The 21,890-nt window shown below is 37.6% G+C and overlaps 1 protein-coding gene across 4 annotated transcripts in view; it reads left to right on the plus strand.

The window, feature by feature from the left end:
* The window catches only part of lepr (leptin receptor), a 64,691-nt gene extending 43,254 nt beyond the window's left edge, over positions 1-21,437 (plus strand). For all 4 annotated transcript variants that reach the window (XM_038278387.1, XM_038278384.1, XM_038278386.1 and 1 more), the window contains 13 exons: positions 2,228-2,382; positions 2,557-2,656; positions 5,263-5,362; positions 6,538-6,749; positions 8,019-8,161; positions 8,813-8,966; positions 10,701-10,783; positions 13,962-14,175; positions 18,295-18,498; positions 18,588-18,671; positions 18,767-18,860; positions 19,155-19,230; positions 19,581-21,437. In XM_038278387.1, the coding sequence (XP_038134315.1) occupies positions 2,228-2,382; positions 2,557-2,656; positions 5,263-5,362; positions 6,538-6,749; positions 8,019-8,161; positions 8,813-8,966; positions 10,701-10,783; positions 13,962-14,175; positions 18,295-18,498; positions 18,588-18,671; positions 18,767-18,860; positions 19,155-19,230; positions 19,581-20,414 (2,453 nt within the window). In that variant the 3' untranslated portion in view covers positions 20,415-21,437. The remainder of the gene's footprint in view (positions 1-2,227; positions 2,383-2,556; positions 2,657-5,262; positions 5,363-6,537; positions 6,750-8,018; positions 8,162-8,812; positions 8,967-10,700; positions 10,784-13,961; positions 14,176-18,294; positions 18,499-18,587; positions 18,672-18,766; positions 18,861-19,154; positions 19,231-19,580) is intronic.
* The last annotated feature ends 453 nt before the right edge of the window (positions 21,438-21,890 follow it).

The following is a 21,890-nucleotide window of genomic DNA, read 5'->3' on the forward strand; positions in this document are numbered from 1 at the left end:
GCAGAGGCATTTTTTTCCTGGTTCGTTCAAAACACGCCCCATAATCACAGCTCTATGGAGCAGTATCAGACTCATATTCTGACTAGAATTGAGTCGGACTACGTCAGGCTAATATAATATATTTTCATGGGGAAAATCACTTTTCACTTGCTAAGTGCTTATATTTGCATATACTCCACCTGTAAATTTATGCTGTGCAGTTCAGTCATAATAGTGCTCCTTCAGTGACAGACTGCTATGACTTAAATGCACCAGGGCGCGTTATCGCAGATCCTTCCTCCCAGCAGCTGTAAGACTTATAACATCACTATTCCCAACAACCTCAATAAGTTGTTACATTCATGCTGATTTTGCACGGATTCTACCTCAAGGCTGCTGCAGTGTTAATGGCGCTGTTCTGCAGCGCAGTGTACTATAGCCTATTACTTGATGTGTTAACGGGTCGGGTTGCGGGTTAAATATCAACGGGTCAGGTCGGGTTCGGATTTGAATTGAAGATATCAGCGGGTGACGGGTCGGGTTCGGTAGTCTTCCTAACGGGTTCGGGCGCGTGCGGGTTGGTAAAACTCGACCCGTGCAGGACTCTAGCCTAGAAGGCTGCTGAACTGGCTGAGGAACAGATCCAAGCAGAGGAAGGAAGGCAGGGGTTTCCAGAAGACAAAGCCCAAGCTGGGGTTGGAGTCAAGGCCAGAAGATCAGAAATCCGAAGAGGTACGGAGGGCGCGTCCAAGTTGAAGTCAGGAGGCAGATGCAGGTTCAGTCCACAGCTAGAAACCAGCAGGAGTCTAAAGGCAGGCAAACAATTCCAAAACAGGAACAGGCAGGCTCAAAGGTCTTATGGCAGAACTGGTCAGGATCAGTCAATCAGAATAGCAGACTGGTACACTAGAGAACTCTCACTGAAGGTTCGAATAATCCGGCACTGATGACTGGGAGCAGGCAGGTTAAATAGAGACTAGGGCAGGTGACACAGATCAACAGTTATGAGAAACTGGGTCAGGCTAGGCAGGTGAATGGAATGAACCATTAAGCCAGTAATTTTTTAGAACAAGTCACTGCATATAATTACTTGGGCATCTGGTTGAAAACATCACTTTCCTTCTCCCTGCACATTTCAAATATAAAGTAAATGATCAGCTTGGGTTTCTCTACAGAAACCGCACTTCTTTCACCACTTCTGTGAAACTTGACTCTTATCTAAATTACTATTCTACCCATTTTAGACTATGGAGACACTATATATAGGGTTGCTTGCAAGCTCGATCAAACTTGACAGTCTTTACCATTCCGCCATCAGGTTTACCATAAATCCTCCTTCCAATACACACCACTGTGCTCTGTATTCATCTGTCAACTGGCCCTCCCTTCATCTGCATTTGTAGACCATCACCACCTTATTTAGGTGACCTGTTGCATCCAAAGCCTGTCACTTACAACACCCAGTCCTCACTTCATCTACCATTACTTATTCCCAAAACCAACACTACTTTTGATCTTGCTTTTTTTTTTAAATCTTTTGCCGCTCATCACTGGAACACTCTGCAAAATATTCTTAAACTGGATAGACAAATTTCAATTTCATCCTTCAAAACATTATATCATCCATGTTCAAAGACACTCGCAGCTGCTTCTCTACATAGTCATTTGTTGTGTTTTAAATTGTATTTTATGTATCTATTACAAATGTATTTATTTTAGCTATTTTGTTTATAATTTATGTATGAATTTCTTATGGTTTGTATTTATTTTAGCCCTACTTCCCTTTTTCTACGATGTTACTCCACTTCTCAGTCGTCATTGTAAATAAGAACTTGTTCTTGAAGACTTGCCTGTAAAAATAAAAGGTATAAATCTGTGCCAAGATCACGACAAAACATTTTTGTAATCAACTTGATGTGATTGGATTGCATATAATTTAAGTGTAATTGGACCCATTTACCTTTCTTATAAAGTGTCATTAATTTGGTCTTTAATTTGATAGTTTTTTATGTTTCATTCATTCATCTTATGAAAATGATGGCTTTTAGGGGATCTATATTTAAACCCTGGACTCTGTTGAGATCTGTAAATTCATTTTTTATATACATAACAAAAACCCCAATCCTGCTTATTATAACTGTTAATTGCTTCTCCTATGGGTTCACCTTTGTGGTGGAAAGTTATATAAAAAAATAATTTAATAATCCAAAAAATAATTTATTGAAAAAAATGTTTTTCCTGTTTGCAGGTGTGACCTATGTTCCTCAGGAGGTGGTGGCTCGACCGGGTGAAAATGTAACGGTTTATTGCGTGTTAAAGGACCGCAATGCCAGCAGTGCCAATTGGTCTTTCAATTATCAGAAGTGGCTTGATCCCAGTCTGTATCATCCTGTCAGCCAGCAGGTAAGAAAAGTTACAGTGCTTGATGGAGGAAAAAATAAAATAATATTGGGTATAAATTAAATACACAAACGTGAGTTTTAAATAAAAGTTGCTAGTTAAAACCCCTCAATTTACCCCCTACTCTCTTTGCATCTTTAGTGCCCCCTATGGATAACATATTTTAAATCACCTTAGGTCAGCAAGATCACATTCAGGGCTTCAGACACTGGGATGTATTACCTGCTGCGGTGCAGACATGATTGGAGTATTCCTTATACCAAGATCTTTGTGGAAGGTAAGTTTTAGTTACACTAATAAAATATAAACTGAATTATATTGTTATTTTATTTTATATAGATTTTGTCTGTTTCCATATCAATTGTTAATGATTGACAACTGAATAACTTAGACAACTTTTAATGTCATTTTTTATACAGAGAGTGTATACAGGCTGTTATCTCTGCACAAGCCCACCAGCTTCTTCAACTCCTCTCTGTAGTGTTGGTCATTGTTGTCTCTAATGAGGCCCATCACCATAGTGTCATCTGCAAACTTCACAATGTGATAGGTGGTGAACCTAGGGACGCAGTCGTGTCTCATTAGAGTGAATAGCAGGGACTCAGGACGCAGCCCTGAGGGGAGCCTGTGCTTAGGTTGATGACATCAGAGTTTTTCTGTCCAACCCAGACTGACTGAGGTCTGTTTGTGTGGAAGACTAGCAGCCAATTGCAGAGGGGTGTACTGAAGCCCAGCTGTTCCAGTTTTCCTTTTAGATGCTGTTGGTTGATAGTGATGAAAGCTGAACTTAAGTCCAGGAACAGCATCCACACGTGGGTGTTCTTCTCCTCTTGGTGTTCCAGGCTCAGGTGGAGAGCAGAGGAGATGGCGTCCTCAGTGGAGCGGTTCCGTTGGTGGGCAAACTGGGACGAGTCGAATGTTGGGGGAAAACTTGAGACGATGTGTTCTTTAACCACTCTTTAGAAGAACTCCATCATGATGGGAGTCAGAGCAACAGGCCGGCAGTCATTGAATGAGTTGACCTGAGGCTTCTTTGGGACCGGAATGATGGTGGCAGACTTACAGCATGCTGGAACTGTGGATTTGTCCAGCGAGGTGTTAAAAATGTCTATGAGGACACCAGCCAGCTGACCTGCACACTCCTTATACACTCGCCCAAGTATGTTATCGGGGCCTGGGCCTTTCTTTGGTTGACTCTCGTCAGAGACTTCCACACAGCAGCTGTGTCAAGGTAGATTGTCTCCTCTGTCTGATGCGGAACAGCTCTCACTGCTACAGTAGAATGCTGTTTAGTCCCAGCTGCACCCACTGGGGGGGTGGGTGGGGGGCGGTTCTGTGATCGACCGTATGCCTTGTCACACTTGTCACATCATCCTTGTCTCCCTGTCGTGGAAGAGATCCTGGATCTTCCGGCTGTGGTTCTGCTTTGCTGAGCTAATATCACAGTTCACGTTGGCACACACTGTCCTCAATGCCTCTCTATCACCAGACTTGAAAGCTGAGGTTTGTGGTTTTAGCAATTTCTTAACCTCTCCATTCACCCTGGGTCATTGGTTGGCCAGGGTGGTGATGTTCTTTGTGGTGCTGACGTCCAAAATGTATATGTTGATATGCATCAACACGTGAGGGAGCCCTTACACAGTCATGGCATACTCATCCATATTTCTCTTGTTGTCATAGGTTGCTTCAGCTTGATCATGTTTCAGTCAGAGCAATCAAAACAGTCCTGGAGTTTGTCCATGGCCCCTCAATCCACACTCTCATAACCATCCATCCATCCATCCATCCATCCATCCATCCATCCATCCATCCATCCATCCATCCATCCATCCATCCATCCATCCATCCATCCATCCATCCATCCAAGCAAGCAAGCTAGGGGTGCGAGGGGTTAAAAAATGAGGGATCACAGACTTCAAGGAAGCCTGATTAAAATCCCAAGCAAAGAGGAAAATGCCCTCTGTGTGTGCAGATTGAAGCTCAGAGATAGCCTGGTAGAGAATCTTCATGGCACTTTTGTATTATCCCTGGGGGGGACATAAACAGCAGTGATGCTAACTACAATGAACTCTCTAGGCAGATAGAAGGGTCTGCAGTTAACAGTCAGAAACTTAATGTCTCAAGAGCAGGAGCTGTTGACCGATGTAGCATTTTTACATCAGTTGTTGTTGATGTTATCATAGAGCCCCCCTTCCTCTAGTCTTACCACAGAGTTTGCTGTTTCTATGGGCACGGTATAATGTTAGCCCCTCCAGTATAACAGCGTTATCTGCTATTGATGAATAAAGCAATGACTCAGTCAGGATAATGGCACAGCTGTTACTAGTCTATTTTTGAAAAAAGTTAGAGTCTAAGGTTATCTGATTCCTTCTCTACCCGTGGCGCGGCCTGCTCCTTTTGCCCGCTGCTTTGTTTTACATCCGTCCAAAGCACTCTGCAGCTTTTTCAATGGTTAAAAGTGGATGTCTTTATGCGTCCAGAAATGACATTGTGTGACCGAAGCTGCCGCAGGCACTGCAGTTGTAGATGCAAGATCAATGCCTAATTTGTAGCGTTCTAAACAGCGTAGTTTGTGGTGTTATAATTAAACAACTTAAACCGTTTTTTTTACTTGATCCAAGTTGATTCCACTGTAGTTAAATGGCGTGTAATATTTGGAAAAAGATCAGTTTTTCATCTGCATTTCTGTTTATTCTATCTTTGTTTTTTGGTGAAAAATTAGACTCTAACTTTATTTTGTATGTTGCTAGAAGGCAAATTTCTCCAGAAGCGTAAAAGGAAAGATGTTGGCAGTAGGAAAACCAAAAAAGTTGTTATTGCAGCTAATATCTCCAGGTAGTTATTTGTCCATAGATTTAACTGGTATTGTGTTGTTCCTTCCAGGAGGCAGCATCAACATAACATGTGTAACCAACGGCGACATCGACACTATGACGTGCAAATGGGATAATAATGAGAAGACCAAACTCAAATTCCAATCCAAGTACTGCTGCATTTCATAATACTGTGTTTAATTTTCAGTAGTGACTTGTGTTTTTACAAGTTGCAGTGGTTTATAAAACTGTTTATAGGATGATAAAATAATGATAGGACCTCTGTTGACAAAACCCTTTAAATCTCAGGAGTCCAGAGGTGGTTCTTGTGTGCCACTGTCCTGCAGGTTTTAGTTTCACCACAGCAGATTTCCGCAGATGGCTAATTAGCAGGCTTTAGCTCAACTGTAGTCATCTTGATTACGTGCTTTAAAGCAGATAAACATAATACAGATTCAGAACAGTGGTCCTGGAGGACTGATTGTGTAATTCTCTTGCTTTTAAGTTACTGAACACAACATTCTAGACACACCTTGGAAAATTTCCACTGCAGGTGTTTCAAACTACATTCCTCTAAGGCTGATTTACTGCATGTGTGTCTCTGATTCACTTGAATCAAACTGCTGAATTACTTTCTCAACATATGTGTCTAAATGTGTCAGACATGGGCCCTCGAACTGGAATTTTACACATGCTATACATTACAGTTTTTAATTGATTGTTTTTAATCTAGGTTATCCTGACACAACTTTTCTGATACTAATATTGCAAGAAGAGAAGAAGAAATAAGAGGTGCCTAATATTGCTTTTGGCCCTGTTCAATATTAGCTTAAATCATACATACTTTTAATACTTATTTTGTACTGTAGAATGTTAGAAAAGGCTTGACCAGGTGATTAACAGAAAGCAGTATTCAACAACAATATTTATAGGAGTAACTGACCTATGTAATATTAAACAATGGGTTACAGAATTTTAAAACAGAAGCAGCGTTTCTATCAGCATGCTGATATCCAGAAAAAATGGCACATATGATGAATCCTCAACAGGTGGAAGATATTTCCACTACTACAGATCTTATGGAAAACAGATCACACAAATGAAAGAGTTTATAGACCCTTAGGTCTACAATCTTCTGTCCTTATTCATGTAATAACAGTCCTTTCTGAATAAACCAACCTCACACCCTAAACCCCTTTTGATGAAAAATTAAAACAAGATCATATTCCATCTTACTGTTCTTGTATTGGTAAACCTTTTTTTTTTCAAATTAAAACAGACTGAGGTGTGTGAAATGAAGCTGAATGCCATTTATCTAACTATTTTTTTTTTATTTCTGGGGTAGGAGTGCTGACATGTCATGTGAGGACATGAAGAAAATAGAGAGAGGCAGTAAGAATGTAGGAGAGACGGGACCTGAATGCACACCAAACTTGTCTTCTCAGAAAACCTGCTCTATACATCCATTGAAGACTAATAACTGCTACAAACTGTGGCTTGAATTACCATCCCCCCTCATCAGATCCAAGCCTGTCTACGTTTTCCCCCTAAATTATGGTGAGCAAGAAGTATTTAGCATTATATTTTTAAGCTATACTTAGTATCATTAAGTCATGATCTTATAGTCTTGAGCATGAATTTATTTATTTTAGATATATTTTTTCAAATGGATTTTGCTGCTAGTCTAGTACCGTCAGCATATGTGGGACCATAAAACACTTCAAGGTATTTGGGCCGTTTGCTTTGGACAATAACATGTCATGAGGCTTAATAAAACATACTAACTCAACATTTGTAGTTATTAGTGTATTTATTTCAAATACATAAAGTTTATTGTTTGAATTTGATAATAATCAGACTCTTTTGTTATGTGATAATAATGCATCAATCTCAAAATTTGGATGAAATACATCCATTTTTGAGCCCACTGTAATATTTGTTTATCTGTGTCCTCCCTCCCTTTCCTACAAAGTCAAAGCCTGATGTCTGATTTGTATTTATAGTAAACTTTCCTATTTATAGTTCAAAAAAGGACTTAAACCTTTGGAAATGTGAATATTCCAAAAATAGGGAATTTTGACATTACATAATGTAAAGGAACACTTATAAATACTTAAGAACATACAGTACTAATGACAGATCATTAGCATTATTAGGCTTCTCATCCACCTATGTTAGGATTACAGTGAGCCCTCAAGAGAGGGGATAAACCAAAGGTATTAGATTGGGTTTAGGTATTAGATCTGTCAATTTTATATTCAGGTTTCCTCCAAACGGTTTGGTGCATACTTCTTTATTGGTGCGTATCTTTCCCAGAACTTATAATATAATAATTTCTGTGACAAACCTTAACATTTTGATAGAAACTCTAATATCTAAGCTTTCAAATAAAATAATGTGACAAAAAAAAATTTAATCAGCTATATTAAACAACTTCCTTCGACCTGCATTTCTGGCATGTATGGTAAAAAAGGCAGCAGTCTGCCCCTGCAGTAGGATGCCTCACGGGTTAATGGGTAAGAGGCAAAAGAGTAATCCCTGAACCTAAAGTGACTGTTTAAAAGACAGAAATTTTATTTAGTTTCTGAGAAAAAAAAATCAGGAAAAAATGCCAAAAAAGTAACAGTTACTAATCGGCTAATATTTGAGTTAGATGTGATGAAGTAGAGACACATTTAGAAATTGCCCTGCCTGGAGTTTTAGAACAAAGATTTCTTAGTTTTAAAATCAGTGCTAATTTGAAAGAGCTTCTTACATGTTATGCAATACTTTATATTTATTGATTATAAAAATATGACTGTGTGCTTTCCCCCACTTGCTCTGCAGTTAAACCTCACCCTCCAGCTGATGTGGTGGCAGTGACCCAGAGCAAGGGGATCCTGAATGTTTCCTGGACTCCTCCCCCTCTGCCTGTTGACGGCCTGCAGTGTCAGTTTCGCTACCATTCCCTCAGTGTGATAGAGTGGAAGGTTAGTTTTTCTCACTCTTTGCCATGAAAAGCTTTACCAAAATTTGAAAAGATGTTGGTGTTTTAATGTGTTGCTCTTATTTAATTTATTTATATTATTTTTTCTAAATTATACATTTGGCTAGAAATAGCAAGTGGGGGGAATCTTTTGTCACTACTTTTTTTTTTACTGTGGAAACTGAAATTGAAGTTATCTAGCAAGTGCATTTGAAGAATAAAAACTGAACAAAAATGGATTAAATAAGGCCAACATTTTTTAAATGACTCAACATAATGCATTGGTATTTCATTAGATGTCTGTTTCCAGTTAAAGTAGGTGCAATTTTTCCTGGAAATTGGAGGCTTGCCATCAATTGTTACTCCTTCCTGTTTTGAACTCATTTCCTTTCATACATTTGGGAACCAAAAAGAGTGTGTACAAATGCTGTGTTTTGTTTGACCTGCTGTTAGTCTGCAGGCTTACTGCCAGTAAAAAATGTTAGGGATCTTTGTGGTATGTATAAAACATGGAAAATCAGATTTTAATTTTTTACCATTTGTGATACTATTCTCATAAAATAACTACTTTCAATATAGATAAGTATATTGACTACTGAATTGGTCTATTCAGCTTGATCTGACAAAATGCATATACCTCTATCTATCTGTGCAGTTTGAGAAGTCTGTCCATGTTTCCTGGGCGGAGGTGGAGATACCAGACATGTGCCAGGTCTATGAGATTCAAGTACGCTGCCTGCCCAAAAATGGGTTTGGATACTGGAGTGAATGGAGTGAGCCTGTCCAATCCACCATTAAAAACAGCAGAGGTAAACATGCTTCACCGCTCAAATGAACCCTACATAAAACCTAGCATTTTAATATGGCAACAAATACAGATTAACAGGTTGGAAATCAAGTGTGTCACTTTACTTTAAAAACTAGGGAATGCTTTTGATTTCAATTAACCAGCATGAACAAACTAATCCAAAGGGGAATAAAAACTAGAGATACATCAATCAGAAATTTTGATAATTGATTTGTTAGTCTCTAACCAGTCAACTCTGTTTTTTGGGGGGATAAATGTAAAATATAACTGTATTGTTTTAATAAACAGCTCAAAGCAACAGAGCTGTGTCTCCTAAAAATAATAATAAAAAAAAAATACAGTAAAATTCTCCTAGTGTATAGGATTGAGGTGTTTAAAGGGAAATGCAGCAAATTTACACTTGCACAAGGATCATTATAGCAAAACAACTTGTTTTGTTCTTTGATTTTTTGCAGAAGTAGCAAGAAGTAGCAATGTGGCACAAAATAGTTTTTTAGTCAAAATCAGTAACAGCTGTGGTCTGCTGATATTTAAGCTATGTTCACACTGCAGCCTGAAGTGACCCAAATCAGATTTTTTTGCTCATATGCGACCTGGATCTGATCTTTTCATGGCTGTCTGAACAACACAGATCCAATTTTTTCCAATGCGACCCAGGCCACTTGGCTATGTGGTCCTGAATCCGATACAAATCTTATCTTTTCAAATGTGACCTGTGTGTGAACGGCCAGGTCTGATGAATCGGACCTGGACGCCATTAATACCCGACAAACGTCACTATTATGCGTCTTGCTACACAGAAGCGGCAAGAAAAACAACAACCAAGGCAGATGATGATGCGGAGAGCAGTATTTATGTTTAACCATATTGAAAAGATTGAGTTTTTATGGTTGGAAAAGACCGCTAGATGCGCGCCAGCACTACCATCCATGTTTACTTCCGGAAAGAAAGAGCATGCTGGCCTGTGACTTCATTGCGTCCTCTACAGCGCATGCGGGACACTTGCGTTGTATGACTGCAGTTCACACAGGAGATCACATACAAGTCGCATATATTTGGAAATATGAACGGCAACGTAAAAAAATCTGATATTGCAAAAAAATATTGGAATTGAGCATCAAGGCCTGCAGTGTGAATGTAGCCTTAGTGTCAGGTTGAGTGGAGGTTTCAAGAAGACCCAAATGCAGCAACAGAAGCAGAGGTGGTTTCTTGTAGATTTAATAACAACACGGGGCAACTGAAGCAAAAATCCAAAGAACAACAAAATACATAAAACCAAAAACCAGAAAAAGACATTAGGGGCAAACACAAAGGAGGAACCAGCAAACAGTAACTGAAGAGGAGGAATATAAATGGGAGACTCAACAAAGACTAGGCTAATCAGCAGACAAAGAACAGGTGTGGATGGAAGCATTTAAAAGGGAGTTAGGGGAAGGAGACTGACACAAGGGGGCAACAGAGGAAAAAAAGAAATGCATAAGAACTCAAATTCAACCGAACACAACTAGAATAACACAAAATGGAAATAAAACCAATGAAAACTCAAAAAAAAAAACTTTAACAGAACCCAAACCATGAAATTTAGAAGGATACAACTAAGGTTGGCCAATATGGCTTAAAAATCTAATCTCCAATTTTATCCCACCAAATTACATTTTTAATTTTTTTTAAGTAAAAATGAAAAATAACATTTATTATTGGTTAATTTCCTGTATGTCATGTGCCTTTTCTCCAGCTCCTGAACGTGGGCCTGATTTCTGGAGAATAATTGAAGAGGATCCAGACAGAAACAAGTCTAACGTCACTCTGCTTTTCGAGGTAAACGGAGCATATAGAAAGGGCTGGGATGATAATTCAGCCTAAAAGATATGTATCACAATACTGGGTTCAAAAAGGGGACACCACAAGATATTTTTCCTGTGTTTTTAGGAAATTAACATTTTTTTTCACAAAATTAAGAAAACTTTTCCTGAATGACAAAAGTTTTTTGAAGAATAAAATAATATAGTGTCCAGTTAAGTTCTATATTGTCTTTTTCGTGTGGCAGGAAAGCAGTATTGTTTACATGCATATTCATGATTGGATTGAAATATATCCAGATTTAAAAAAAAAATACACAAAGACCCATGGGACTAAAAATGTGTCATATAAACATTCCAACTGCTCTGATAAAAAATAGCCGGATGGATAAGATACTCAAGGTGGAAATATGTCAATCCGATGCAAAGTGCACAGGCATGCTTAGTTCAGCTTGTGGCATTCGAAACAATGTGATCCTGTTCAATGTTTACATTCTGATTGTAAATCCACATTAACCAGCCCTTTCATTCGGATTACAATTTCCTTCTGATTCTTCCAAACCTGATCAGAATATTCTTACTGACATGTTTACATGGTACATCATTAGTCCATTTGTCTGATTATTCTTGTTATTTATGTCCATGTAAATGTAGCTAATGATCTAACCCGTTTTTTTTTTTGTTTTTTCACAAATAGAGAAAAGGCTTCATTTTTACACATGTTGGCGAGCCGTTAACGATATTAAGGTGCTGCGTTAACACCAGACTCTTACCGGGCCATAAACAAAATATCACCGCTAATCTATTTTTAAAGTTTGGTTGGTAGCTGGGTCTGTACTAGGTAGCACACACACATTATTCTTATCGTATTTTATTCCTACCCTTATCTTATTTTATTCTATTATCTTATTTATACTTCTCTCTTTTTTTTCTCTCTTCTGTAAACGATTGCACTCCAAGAAAACAATTTCCGGCAAGGGATTAAGTAATTCTGATTCTGAGTCATGAAGCCCTTTGGCAGAATTCAAATGAGCCATTTTAATCTAGATTAATTCCAAGATTACAGTGAGATAATCTAATAAAAAAAATGTATAGCAGTGGATTGAATCTTTGAATCTTGGATCGAGGAATTTACAGGAATTCTGCACATAGAAAAAATTTGATTTGGTTTAATAAACTGTCCTCAAAAATATTACAAAATTTGGAAACCCATTTTAGAAAAACTGAAGCCATAAAGAACCCCTATCTCCCCCTCTTTTTTTGTACGTCTTTACCCCTTTTGTCATAGATAAAGGTGTGGACACTTCAATTGACTGGTTGAAACTTCATAAAGTGTTTTTTGTTTTGTTTTTTTGTTTTTTTTTACTTTCAGTATGTCTAAAGTGTAAATGAACAAATTATTTTTTATATATTATTATTTATTGTTTGTCTAATTTTTTTGTTTGTTTTTTCTGTTTTTTTGTGACAAGTGCTAATAATCCTTCACTAAAGGACATGAATCATTGTCATGTTCTTGTTGTATACCTGTAGAAAATCCATAAAAAAAAAGAAAATGTATCTATGCCCACCACGAGTTTGAAGTAATCTATGTTTGATGTAGGATCATCCACAGAGTTTCTGCTACATGTAATTGATCAAGAGACACCTGACAGCAAAATAAAGACTAGCACACCTTCTAAACAACTGAAACTAAAAAAAGGAATTACATTTAAATAGTACCGAAATGTTAACACAATGTAAAATGTGTGTTATAACATATTATATATTTGAGCAATTATTCTAATCATAATCAGATTTTAAATTAATTAAAATATCATGAACTGTTCAAATTTACTTTGTTTCAAAAAAACCAACACTGCTGGACGAGTTTTGCTGTGAAGCTGACAAGTATATGAAGCTAAACGATGACCAGAGTACGCCACACTTTTCTCAGTAGTGGAGGAAAACTAGAGATGACAGTCCAGCATTACCACAGTAGCAACTTTTTAGTTACTATATTTGGGGACTTTTCAGGAAGTTAGGGACACATCTATTGACTTGTGTTTTGGCAAATTTAGCAACTTCACTTAAAAGTGGCAATCAGCTTATTATAGCTGTCTCATCACAGCACCTAGAGCTGCAGTGAGTCTCACCCTGCTTCCCTAATCGCTGTCTCACAGACAGCTGCATGCAGTCTGGATTCCTCCCTGGGTTACAAAGTTGAATATAAATATAATATTTTAATCATGTCTATTCTCTCTGAAAGTGTTGCACAAAAATATATGCAGGATTACCACACTTCTTAATACACTTATTTACTTCGTAAAGTGTGTGCCTCTGATAACTGTCCTGATAAAATCATAAATATGAAGTGGGGATTTTGGCAGTTTATAAAAATTCTTACATTACCTCATGAATTAAGGTTAACATATGATGGATTTCAGCAAGAAATTAAGGACAGTTGTGTTAATTATGCATTTGTTTCAGATACACATGACCCACCTTAGTCCACTAACACAGTGAAAAATAAATCCTAGAGGAAACACTGATCCAGTTTTTTTTTTTAGAATGGTTCAGATGGGATCCTAACCAGATGAGAAAATATTGATAGAAGGGACTTTCTCATGCTAGCCCCTTTAAAGAAGTCATGCTGGAACAGGTTGCTTTTATTTTGCAAGTTCAATTTGGTACGCATACTCGAAAGGGTGTCTGGGCTGAACTCACTGGGACGTCCACTCCCTGAAAAGATGTCTTAGTTTTTTATCTCAACTTTGAACAACCTTTCTCAATAGAATTATGGAATTCAAATTCACTGAAAATTACCCCTAAACCCTTCCCAGATTAATAGGCAATGTAGCCTTCCTCCTTCCATTTTGTGTTAACACACATCTACAGGTTCCAGGCTAGCAAATGCCCAAATTCTTGCTTGTAATCAAATAGGATTTTCAGCAATCCACTACTTTTCAAATCTGATGGAGGCTGTAAGAATGCACTTATTCCACCCATTGGTTGTATAGATTGCCACAGAATATATTTTTTTAACCATCTTGTTACTTTTTGTTATGAAGTAGCTACTAATGAATGATAATACTGCTACAGAATAACAGTCAATTACAGAAAAGAAGTTTTCGGACCTCTAACATAAGAGGCACTAATTAAAAACAATAAATAGCATGTAATGGTCACCGTAACAGTAAATCTTTTTTTATGTTTTGCAGACTTTCCAACCAAATTGGGATTCCTACTGTGTGGATGGATTTATTGTCCAGCACCAGGCCTCGCATGGATCTAAACGGAGGAGGCGGATTGATATAATGTCCTCCTACAGCTTTGAGTGGAATCACGAGCTCCATATTGTGACTGTGGAAGCCTACAACAGTCTGGGGAGCTCCGTTAACAACGTCAACATGACGCTGGAGTATCAGCCTAAACGTAAGAGAGAAGAGACTAAAACGACATTTCAGCAATCCCTTAGCGATAATAATATACTTAGTGCACAACAATAATAGGCCTTGATGTTGAGATGTAGACTTGATCCAGAAGAAATGTTTAGTCATTGTTTCACTGCAAATACTGGAGCAATCACAAATCTAATGTTTGTTTGATTGAGATTACATCACATGATTATGTGAAATACATTTTAATTATGTACATAGTTGTTAGTCTTAGTTTTCTACTACAGTACAACATGAATAATTTGTAAGAATTTTTAAGATCCTGATCAGTGTTTGATGAGATTATGCTTTGATAGAAAGCAGCTGCTGATAAACAGCTGCATACAAACAGCTCTAATACTAAAATACAATGTGTCGATGAGTGATTTATGAATATGGATTCAAAATTTTAAAAATTCGACTTCAGAAAAATGTAATATCATTTCTTAAATAATCTATATGATGAGATGATCGTATGATATTGTTCTACTCAAGATAGCAAATCAGAAAATATAACATTTTATCTGGAGCATAGCATGGATATTCTTCAGAAACGTCTGAATCTCCATAATTACCATTATAGCTTGCGAAAAATCTTAAAAGAAATTCTGTTAGATTAAACATAATTTAATCTGTATGAGAGGTAAACCTTCTTTGAATGAGTTGCATCTAAAAATAAAGACTCAACATAATCTGTCGGTCTTCATATGACCCACAAATCTGATAAGAGAAAACAATGTGTGGAGTTGCCATTAATGACAGTTGGAGCTAACAGCCAAGAGCTGACAAAGGTAGATATTCATTGGGAAGAAACATATTCTGTGGATTTAATCTGTGGGATATAGATTTAGAGTTAGACTTAGACAGGACTTTATTGATCCCTTGAGAAGACTCCCTCTGGAAATTAAGGTTACCAGCAGCTTACAGGGCAACAAAGCATTAAGTTAAATTAAGTTAAAATTAAGCAAAAAGCCCTGAATTTGTCCATGTAATGACCAATAATGATTTTTTTTTTATTTGTGTGAGAAATCAGTCTGTTTTTTCTTACTTCCTGATTATATTTGTTTTACATCAAAAATACAACACCAGGAAAATGTGCAGAAAACAGGCATCCTTCTAAGCATTAGAATATTACCCTGTGCTATCCCCTACATTGCCCAAATTGATGCCTTTCAGCATTAGTAATGCCTGCACTCTGGGTAATGCATCACTAAGGTGAAGCTTGACCGTGCATTTTAATAACAGTTTCCCATGTGTTGGTTATCTTCATGTTTACAGAAGTAGAAGCTGGCAGCATAGAAATTATTTTTATTTCCTTGAAATGGACAGTCTAATAATGATTCACTGAACAGTTAGAAATGTCCCCATTAGCAATAAGTCCCCAAGAATACGTAATTTGTTTTGCCTGTTTCTTGTTTGTTGAATCAGCCAATTAGACTTCCTAATTGTGATCTCAATGTGGTCTTCATTTGGTTAAACAAAGTAAATTAAATGAACTCATAAAGTACCTTTTGTGCACCAGGGTGACACAAAGTGTTTTACATAAGATGGAAAAAAAGAGGTGTTTAAAAACAGGAAACATAAATAGAAATCAGGAAAAATGTCAGGAAGAGTTTTTATATAGTCTATGTAAATATCAGTGTTCAAATGTATTCTGGAACATGGCGTAGTATGACTAATACTTTTTGACTTATACTATGGCTAGTACAGGGGTCGGCAACCCAAACTGCTCAAAGAGAAATATTGGACCAAAAAAACAAAAAATAAATCCGTCTAGAGCCGCAAAAATGTAAAAGTCTTATACATGCCTCGTATGGAAACACGGGGTCTAAGTGTATTATTATGTTTCTTTTGGGAGGAGTTGATTGAGTCATGAGGAACCAAGCAGGAAGTGACACCCATCAGAGCAGAGCTCTCTTACTCTGAAATCCCCCATCCCTGCGTTCCTTGGTGTGATTTATATTTTTAGGATTTGGGGAAAAAATGGAAGAAAGTTCCCATCCCTGCATCAGAGCACTACCTGTTCGATCTGTGGACGGTTTTCCATGCTTGCAACCAAACTAGCAGCAGTAGTGGAGTTTGGAGATGTAATCCACTTCTTAAATCTACATTTGCTCTCCTCTACTTTATCCAGAAGTTCTGCAATTGTTGGCTGCATATTTAGCCTGCCTTCCCTGGAAATGCCTTTCCAAATTTTTATTTTTATTTTTTGCCAACCTCTCATTACCAAGCAAAAATGCAGGCAATCGTTCCGCATTGTTAATGAAAGAAAATGATTCGGTCCATCCTTTGAATCCTCTTCTCTCATCAGCTATCTTCCTTTTTTCCCCTTTGGGATCCATGGTCCGAGACACTCCAGCAGCCTGGCCTGCACAGCGCTTGTTGCAAGTTATGACCACTGATCTTCCGTCTCCTTGAACCCCAGTCGGCCTCGGCAGATGGCCGCTCACACTGAGCCTGGTTCTGCTGGAGGTTTCTTCCTGTTAAAAGGGAGTTTTTCCTCTCCACTGTCGCTACAAGCATGCTTAGTGTGAGGGATTGTATTTGAGTCAATGAGTCAATGCAATCAACTGGTTTTCCTTAGACAGAAAACTTTGTATCAATTTGACTGTATGATCTGGTTGAACTGTAAAGTGCCTTGAGATGACATGTGTTGTGAATTTGGCGCTATATAAATAAACTGAATTGAATTGAATTAAATTGATCTCTATGGCTATGAAGCAAATTATTGTTTAAATGTATTTATTATACAAATGTTTACAGCATTGGAAAACATAATTATTTCTTGTTTGACCTCCTTCACACCATATTAAAACAAAAGAAAAAAAAACAAACTCGATTTTCAGAAATTTTTGAAAAAGCTCCAGGGAGCCGCAAGGGGAACGCTAAAGAGCCGCATGCGGCTCTGGAGCCTCGGGTTGCCGACCCTTGGTCTAGTATATATAGATACAGACGGATCTCAATGACAGTTAGTTTGACATAAGTCTAAGCTGGTGGTTCCCAAACTTTTAGTAGCGGGCCCTTCTTTGATTTGAAATACTTTTTCTCGAGAGCGGGTACAGGGTTGTGTATGTGCATTTTTATTTTAAAGTGGAGAGGGTGGCTCTTTGCAAAAAATTGAGAAAATCCTCCTCTATACCTTTAATAATACTAATAATGATAATTGAACTTTATTGATCTCACAATAGAGAAATTCACCTGCTCTATCCACCAGGCCAACACTCTGCTGCGCAATAAGGAGCTCTATAGTGTCTTGGAAGTAGCTGTTCTTCACCCTGGTTTTTCCACACTAGTTGCTCTACAGCCTCTTTTCTGAGCGAATCATTCTATCTGGTGGGTGTTTGGAACCTTTCTTGAAGCTGAAGGCCATTTTGGCTTTGTCTGTCCTTGGACTTATCTCCAGTAGCCGCCCAGAGTTCTCTGTGAAGCAACAACCCTGTATGGTATACTATTATGACGCAGAACTGCAGGGGTCCATGACCCATCTTGTAACACCCCTGCGGAAGGCCCTCAGGACATATATCTTGAATCAACCTTTCTGACCAAGCCTGAGGTGTTATTGCCCAGATGAAACGTTTACTTCACATCACGCTTACCTCAACCTGCCGAGTCCTACAGCAGGTTCCTTTGGTATTTAGCGGTGTTGACTGGGAGAAGAGGTATTCGATTGTTATAAGATCCCTTCTTGTGTCCTTCATCTTGGTGCAGAGGTTGTTTTGTTTGCACTAATCTCCTTGGTGAAGCGATCATTAGCAAACCTCCCTTTATGACAGCCTGGATGCTTTGCTATATAGCTGCAACTGATTATGATTAAATACAACAAAATGTGATATATATATATATATATATATATATATATATATATATATATATATATATATATATATATATATATATATATATATATATAGCAGAGTAAAGTGTCCTTTCATTGTTTTAAGCAACATACTTAAAGATAAGTGAGTTCTGATTTTGAATGACAATCTGCAGTAAACATTGTCAATCAATATTAGTCATGAATTAATAAATTATCCAGTTCCTCCTACTTTGTTTAATGTGCATCAAAAATCAGTCCACCTGTACTATCTGACGGCATCGTTTATTCTCTTTTCTTCAGGTCGCTGTATCCATTCAATCCATGTTTCGCTTATAAACAGCACCTGTGTGTCTCTGTCCTGGAGTCTCTTGCACATTAGACCTGTTCCCCTGTTCCTTGTGGTTCAGTGGTTCCCAAAAAAGGAGCAGGACTCTAAAGACTTTGGTCTGAGCAAACAAACATGGGCCAGGCTGCCCTACACCAACCCCCCTGTCCATTTACGAGGTAAACCATCCACTGAAACTGGTGATAATTTTTGATATTTACCAGGTTTTTTCTCCACTAACTTGTCTATTTCAATGTTTGCTTTAAAGGAGTTTTTTTTAGTTCGGAGGAGTACGACTTTCACTTATATCCAGTCTTTGCTGATGGAGAAGGAGAACGCATTTCCACGTTACGTATGTTCCGTTTCCATTTCTGGTTTTGCAACAGTAACTGCCTGAAATTAGAGTGTATTACTAAATATCTGATGTGAATTTTCACTTTATTACAGTAAATACAAGAACATCTCCAACCTACATCATGCTAATATTCATCTTGATTATTAGCATTGCTGTATTTCTGATCCTGGTTCTCTCCCAAAACCAGTAAGAGCATTATTTTCTTCTTATCAATCTTGATAAATGAACTTTTATGTTCTGACCTGAATGTCTGATTGCAGATCAATATAAAACGAATCCTCTCATTTAGTCAGACTGCTGTAAGAAATGACAAATTAAGTTAATCCCTGCTGTGTGGTCTAATTTAGGTGCCTGACATTTTAAGGGATGTCATAACATTTGATGCTTCCTGATCAGAGGTGGAGGAATCAGACAGGAGAATGGAATATGGAAGTCATTTCATGCAAAATCCAACATAAGTATTTTCATTTTTTCTGGCAGGATGAAAAAAATCATATGGAAGGATGTTCCAAACCCAAACAATTGCTCATGGGCTAAAGGACTAGACCCTAAAACGGTAAAAGAACTGCTCTATAAATTAGATTTCCTGTGACTTTTCAGTTGGATTCTACAAAGCCTCAAGGAGATCAGGAAGAATAAAACAAAGTGACAGATATTAACTTGTTTGATTGTAGATGTTAAGTAATATATAAAAATGTAAGTCAACAGAATAAGCTTTCTTTATACTTGCTTGAGTTTCACAGAAGCCCCTTTCTGATCAAACTTCCTCAGCTACCATCTGTTACAGCTAAATGGCATAGATTCTAACCAGGAGAGCCTTGTTTTAACACTGTTTACATCTCAAATGAGAGAAATGTCAAACACCCTATCTTGCTCTTATTGAAATACATTTATTGTTTTATCTAGATGGAAAACTTTGAGTACATGTTTCGATCTTCAGAAGGTCTGCAAGCCTTGCCTCTACCGACTGAGAAGTTCTCTAAAGTTATTGTCGGGAACAAAGCTCTGACAGAAGCCCTGGTCCAGACCTCAATGTCTCCTGACTCTTTTATTCCTTCGACTAACACCGTTCTGCAATACTTGAATCCAAGAAAAGAGCAGCTGCTGGAGTGTGACCTAGTCTTTGATAAAGCCAGTGTTCCTAAATCTGTAACAAATTTTAATATTACTAGTTATAAACTACAGCCAGGCAGTGCCTTGGAAGAACAGGGTTCAGGGTCCACTAACGGCTCTGCTCGGTCTTCAGTGACATACTCAAAGGTCCTGCTCACCGATGCAAAGGAGGAACACCTGCCTCCTCGTCTCCACAACAATGATGGAAGTCGGAGCAGCTCTAGCGATGAAGGAAACTTCTCAGCAAACAACTCTGATACCTCTGAATCAGTCACCAGTGGACTGTGGGAATTGGACAGCTGTCGTGGTACAGAATCGGATGATCAAAGACACTCTGGCTCTTACAACTCTTTCAGAAAGCTTTCTGAAACATCAGAGAAAGAAAATGAACTAGATATGAGGCAAGACAAGCCTTTAAACTATCTAGAAATTAGACATCCACTGGAGGATGAGGAAAGTGAGGAAGAGAATCCAAAAAGCGAGCTCCTGAAAACTGCACATGTGGAGTTGCATCATCAGCTCAACCAGGAGGAAGTTATGGATCCCAGTAAGCTACTGCAAGCTTGTAGCTCACTGTACATGCCTCAGTACAGGAAGCATGAAGCAAATACCATCCCACACACATGACAACCAGCTTTTATTACAGTGTGTACCAGTGTCTTGTGACGCATGTCAATGCCATTTACCACAGTGTTCCTACCCTGGAAAAGACTACTCCTCGGGCACCGCACAATGGCAGCCCACTGCTCTCCAAGGGGAGGGGTTAAATGCAGAGGGTGAATTTCGTTGCTATGTACTTGTGACAATGTAATGACAGTAAAGGTTAATTCTATTCTATTGAAAAATATCTCATTGTATAGTTGATTCAGTGTATGTTCCTTTGTGCTGCAGAAAAAAAAAATGCCAAAAGTGCAGAGTTCTCATGGAAAAAAAAAAATATGTTTAATATGTTGTGTATATTTCCTTGAGTATTATAGGGTTAAAATCTGATATTCCTGCGTATGTAAAAGTTGGTGACACATAAAAGATATTCTCTGATCAACTATATTTAGCAGTCTGAAAACGAAACAGTTATGTTAATTAAATGTAATAACTGTGCTGTAAATGTTCATTTATTTTACATTTGTGTCTTCAGTGATTTGCAGCTTTTCAAAGTCTGTTCATCTTTTAATTTTGCTTAACTTCAGCCTTAAGTTGACTTTAGACAGAGAGATGTGACACACAGACCAAAAGACCGCATATGTTCTGTCTCTTTAGCTAATTCACATTTGATTCAGAAAAGGAGTTAAACATTGATAACATCAAAAAGTTAAAACACGCAAGTCACTGTGGTTAATTATTTTGGGCACTTTGTTCACTTATTGGCAGCTTCAGGATTTATTTTCCATGTTTTTTGAGCCAACTTTTAATTTTAAGCCTTTGAGTAATTGGTGCTTTAATGTGTTGAGGGTTTGGTTTTAACAAAGTGATATTTTTCTCTGTTGAACCTTTGAATAATAGTTGTTATCTTCTGTTAAAAATGAATAATAATAAAAAAAATCAATGTATATAAGATGGATTTGAAAAATATTGTAAATGTAGAGCCTTTATTCACCGTAATTCTTAATGGAAATGTTCTATTTTCATTGTGACAATAAAGAGTCTAGTGTGCAGCTGAGTTGTTTGTTCAGCACAGAATGGCAAATTAATGTAAGAAAACTTTTATTTTTTAACTAATCTTGTGGAATTCCTGAAATGTTTGACATACAAATTTTATATTTATCTCAAAAATGTATTCTAAAGCAGAGTCTCTGCATTTTTTAGTGCATAAGATGATCTAAAAAGTATACATTTCTTAAAATTAATGTATTTTCCCTTAATTTGAGCAGGTAAATAGAAAGAAATCTACAAATAGAATGATTATTGTTGCTCATTAAATTTGATAAAGTTGTTCTTTTTTAAAATGTTAAAAACCTCATTCAATTTGTAAATTGTCTTAACTGCTAGAAACATCGGAAAATGTACTTATTTCAAGAAAAATGTAACTTGTCATATGTGGTGTAGTGAAATCGTAAGACCCATACCGGTTGATGAAGGAGCCCAAGTGGAGTCAATACCTCAATA

Source organism: Cyprinodon tularosa, unplaced genomic scaffold (genome assembly GCF_016077235.1).
Source record: "Cyprinodon tularosa strain WSP-4 unplaced genomic scaffold, ASM1607723v1 ctg140, whole genome shotgun sequence".
NCBI lineage: Eukaryota > Metazoa > Chordata > Actinopteri > Cyprinodontiformes > Cyprinodontidae > Cyprinodon > Cyprinodon tularosa.